At 51.9% G+C, this 4,690-nt stretch overlaps 2 protein-coding genes across 3 annotated transcripts in view; one reads left to right on the top strand and one right to left on the bottom strand.

Annotated features, from left to right (window-relative positions):
- The window catches only part of ASAP1 (ArfGAP with SH3 domain, ankyrin repeat and PH domain 1), a 340,720-nt gene extending 336,052 nt beyond the window's left edge, over positions 1-4,668 (bottom strand). For both annotated transcript variants that reach the window (XM_010844319.1, XM_010844320.1), the window contains exon 1: positions 4,586-4,668. The gene's annotated coding sequence lies outside the window, so the exon portion shown is untranslated. The remainder of the gene's footprint in view (positions 1-4,585) is intronic.
- LOC104991744 (collagen alpha-1(III) chain-like) overlaps positions 2,375-4,690 on the top strand; it is a 3,634-nt gene continuing 1,318 nt past the window's right edge. The window contains exons 1-3 of the mRNA XM_010844336.1: positions 2,375-2,386; positions 3,763-3,836; positions 4,148-4,688. Coding sequence (XP_010842638.1) covers positions 2,375-2,386; positions 3,763-3,836; positions 4,148-4,688 — 627 coding nt within the window. The remainder of the gene's footprint in view (positions 2,387-3,762; positions 3,837-4,147; positions 4,689-4,690) is intronic.

Raw genomic sequence — 4,690 nt, 5'->3', positions numbered from 1 at the left:
CAGGAACCGAGGTTTTATCTGTACAAAAGGCAACCATGTTTGGGTTCCTGCCGTCCCAGGAGATCAACCCCAGGCAATTTTAAAGAGAGGACCAAGCCCCCTCAGTCTCCACTCCTTCGTGGATGCGGGGTAGGGTGGCTGGGGGAGGGTGTTCATAGGTTGGTCAGTTTAACTGATTCATGAGGTGGGATAAAAAAAAAGTGAGTGTCCTGAGTTGCAAGTGAACAATCTGGCCCGCAGCCTGAAGGATGTGCAGCGAAATGAATCCTCAACTCTGACTCCCCACGTAAAGCCGGGCATCGACAAGACCTTGAATGGAGGAATGAATAAATCTCAGCAAGACAGTGAAACACCTGGAAGGGCGGTGAGGATACAAGTAGAGACTGACTTCCATACAGGTACCACTATCTCAAGGAAGATGTCCCTGGCTTCCCCTCCCTCACTGGGTTAGGGGCCTTGCCCCACAGCCCCCATAACATCTTCCCCTACCAGCCTGCGAAGATGTCCACGTCCCAAATCCCCAGGAATTGTGAATGTGTTAGGCTACACAGGTCACCCGGCAACAGGGAACTAAGGCTGAAGATGGAAATAAGGTCACTAATCAGTTGACCTTAAAATAGGGAGATTATTCTAGGGCTTCTCAGGTGGCTCAGGGGTAAAGAATCTGCCTGCAATGCAGGAGACCTGGGTTTGACCCCTGGGTAGGGAAAATCCCCTGGAGGAGGAAATGGCAACCCATTCCAGTATTCTTGCTTGGAGAATTCTATGGACAGAGGAGCATGGTGGGCTTCAGTCCTTGGGGTTGCAAAGAGTCAGACACAACTAAGCGACTAACACTTTCATTCTAGATTATACAGGAGGGCTGCTGTAATCAAAAGGGTCCTCAAAAGTGGAAAAGAAGAGAGAACCAGAGATGGCAGCATGAGAAGGACTAGGACCAACATTGCTGGCTTTGAAGCTGGAGGAAAGGGTCAGGAGCCAAGGGATGCAGGAAGCCTCTAGAAACTGGAAAAGACGAGGGAACAGATCATTCTCTGGAGCCTCCAGAAAAAAGAGTTCTGCCCACACCTTGACATCAGACCCATTTCAGGCTTCTGAACTCCAGCACTAAAGGAGAACAAACTGGTGGTGTTTTAAGCCACCAAGTTTGTGGCAATTTGTTATGGCATCAAGAAGAAACTAATACACTATTTATCATTATATAACACATACACACGCATACCTAACATGGGCTTGTCTGGTGGCTCAGATGGTGAAGAATCTGCCTGCAATTTTATTTACATGCCTATCTCTCTGCTTCTGCTCTTCGCCCCCTGTGATCCACTCTTATAAAAGTAATCTCCTTAAAATGTCAATCAGACCCCACTCCTGAGCCTATATTCATCAGTTCCTCTTTGTACTTGGTAGGGGTGATTATCCCCAGCATGATGCCCCTGCCTCCCTCTGAAACCTCACCCTCACCCCCGAGCATCCTCCCTGTCGCTCCCTCACACTCCATCCTGTTCATCGCCCCACTTTCCTCACTTCTGGGATCACATTGAGCTCTTTCATGCAGAGAACCCTGCATACTCTGAGCTCCCTGTGTGGAATGCCCCCTCTCCAGCAACCTCTCCGCCCAGGCCAGTTTCTTCTCGATTCTTCAGACTCTGAGAGGTCTTTCCCCGGCAAAACTAGGGCCATCCCTACTCCGCATCCCTCTTCACTTCAGTCATCATTTTGATCCCTGGTGTTTCTTTAATAACAAGCGCTAGCATCTTTCATTCATTAGAAATTACCTTCTCCTTTGTTCTGGAATGTGAGCCCCAGGAGGGCGAGGCTAGGTCTATCTTATTCATCACTGTATTGTCAGGACTTCACCCAGTGCTTAGCATGAAGCACTCAGTACAGCCTTGCTGAATGGACTAATTAAAAGAGAAAGCACAAGGCTGACCCTGAGAGATGAGGCTGGAAATAGAAGGCCTTGAACACAGGATCCTATCCATCTCTGCGCTCCTGGCACCTCCCACAGGGGAGCCACTTAGCAAATGTGCACAAAATGAATGAAAGAATGACTCAGGTTCCAGATGAATCTGAAAAGTGATGTCCTTTCTGGGCAAGGTTCCCAAAGAAGCAGCTCCCTCTCCTCCTTGGCACTTCTTAGGAGGGGGCAGACCCAGGGCACAGTGCAAAGGCTCAATAAATGCTAGAGACACTGTCACCATCGCTGACATGGGGCCTCAGTCACACAGCCCACAGAAAAGACTTGCTCTCCAGCCCACGCGGACAGAGTGGCTGGGAGAGAAGCGGGAAGGAGATACACAGGAGGGAAAAACGAGAACGGGGACATGGGATCCAGTCCAAGACACTGAGAACTTGGAGGGAAAATACAGTAACGATGAGCTTCCAGGTAACATAGGCTCCTGCCTTTCCTCTAGACCTGCGGTCCCCAACCCTTTTGGCACCAGGGACTGGTTTTATGGAAGATAATCTTTCCATGGATCAGAGCGGGGGGTGGAGTTCAGAATGATTCAAGCACAATACGGATGGTCTGGGGTCCTATGAGAATCTAATGTTGCTACTGATCTGACAGGCAGAACTCAGGTGGTCATGCGAGCAAGGCCGAGCAGCTGTTAACACAGGTGTAAAACCTCTACCCTGAAACTCACCTCCTGCTGTGGGGCCTGGCTTCTAACAGGCTACGGACAGGTACATGGCCTGGGAAGGTGCAAACACAGCTGCTCTAGACTTTAGCCTCCTGGGCTCAGTGTGGAGAGGCCCGCTGGGAGGTGCATCCTCAAGAAGGGTGAGGGAGGGTCCTATTTGAATGTACACATTCACATGGGGGCCTGCAAGACGGTGACTGCGTTTGCAAAATCTGGCTCCCTGTGGCTGGTGAGGAGTGGGGAGGTGGAGAGAATTTCAGTTTCCTTCACCAAATGGCAAGCTTTCGAAAAAGTCCTTTCTCTCCAACATCATCGCCTACTAAAAATGAAAAACCAGCCCTTTGGAGCTCTCATAGGGAGAAAAATAGATGGGCTGCCGAGCTCACAAGATACAGCGGGGCTGGAAGTCAAGCCTAGAGAACATCACAGAGTATATTATGTGCTAAGACACTGCCCTTTTCTGGACCTGGGAGTTTCTACTTCATACAAAAGAACAAAATAGAGAAAAGTCATCCCCCATAGAAGAAGCCACCCATTTTATATTTCAAACCCAATTTCTGGGGGGAAAAAAAAATCCATTTGGTGACTGAAGCTCCAAATCCATTTAGTGACTGAATAGTACGGGTTAGGGAATTTCTTCTCTTACTCTTATCTCAAAATAAGCAGTTTGAGGTAACTGCATATCTCAGAAATAGCAGCAGTAACAGATAAGACAAAACAAGAGAAGGCACTAAAAATGATGAAAGTTACAATGCCAAGAAGACATGTTTCATGGCTGACACAGGCCAGAAACTGATGGTGTAAGGAGCACTGGTCAGGGAGTCTGAGCCCTGGCCATGTGACTTTCCATAAGTCCCAGTCACCTCTTCTGGCTGCAGGAATAATTAGAAGGGGCAGCAACAACTGCTCTCAAACGTCCTGTTTCTTCCTAAACTGTTGAGATTTGCCGCTTCCAGAAGATCTGCATCTAAGATCTATCTGTTATAAGGTGAATCTCCAACTGCAAAACGGGAAAGCCCTGGGCTGCACTCTGATGGAGAGACAAAACTGGCCTCAACACTGAACTATGTTTTACAATCCCGAACATTACTCAGCAATCCGTGCCCGGCTGTCATTCCAGGATCCAATGTGCCAAGACAACCTGACAGAGTCTATGCGGAAAAAGCGGGAGAAAGTTCTTGCTCTCTCTGATTAGTGCGGGTAAAGCTGAGGTCACGCTGAGGATGGTCTGAAGTTGGCCCTCCATCCGCCTGCGCTAGTGGAAAAATTAATTATTGAAGGAAACCGCTTTAGGAATGCCCGGGAAGAACACTCGGGATGTATGAAACCGCAGAATACCAGACGCCAGAGAGTTTTTTTTGTTTGTTTGTTTGAAACTTCACGTCGCTCTCAGAAAATGCAGCAGGTCTCCAAATGGTACAAGGAGAAAAACACAAGCCACTTTCCTGGCTTCCCGGGAACAAACCCCAAGCCCCGAATGGATTTTTTTTTATTTTTCTCTTTAGTTTCGTTCGCTGTAAGCCAAGTGGTCTAGGGCCTGCCTGGCAGCGCCGAGTCCCGGCCGGGGGCCGGGGGCCGGGGGCCGGGCCGGTGGCTCCAGAAACGGCGGGGAACTTTCCTCCGCCGCGCCCGAGACAATGCCGCGGTCGGCCGGGAGGGCGCCCGATCGGCGGGGCCTGGACCCCTCTCCGGGAGGGCGCGCCAAACCCCCACGGGTGGTCCCACCCTCCCCACCCCCGCGCCTCGGGGGGCGCAGACCCTCAGCCCCCCAGACGGCCGAGCCCGGCCCTGCGAAGCCCACGGCCAGTACCCCAGCGCGAATGGAGCCGGGACCCGCCCGGCGTCCCCGTGCCGGCGCCTCTCTGCGCGGGAGCCGAGCAAGGAGGCGCCGACGAGACCCCCGTGCGGCCCCGCCGAGCCCGCCCGAGGGCCCCGCAACTCACCGGGACCGGGCGGGCCGCTGGGCATTATTCCATCGCGGGTTTCGGCGGCGGCTCCCTGGTGGCGGCGCAGACGCCCGGCCCCGGTCCCTTCGGCCGGCCGATCGC

The sequence above is a fragment of the Bison bison genome, unplaced genomic scaffold (assembly GCF_000754665.1).
Source record: "Bison bison bison isolate TAMUID 2011002044 unplaced genomic scaffold, Bison_UMD1.0 scf7180017864199, whole genome shotgun sequence".
Taxonomy (NCBI): Eukaryota; Metazoa; Chordata; class Mammalia; order Artiodactyla; family Bovidae; genus Bison; species Bison bison.
This window is presented reverse-complemented; position numbering and strand designations above follow the sequence as displayed.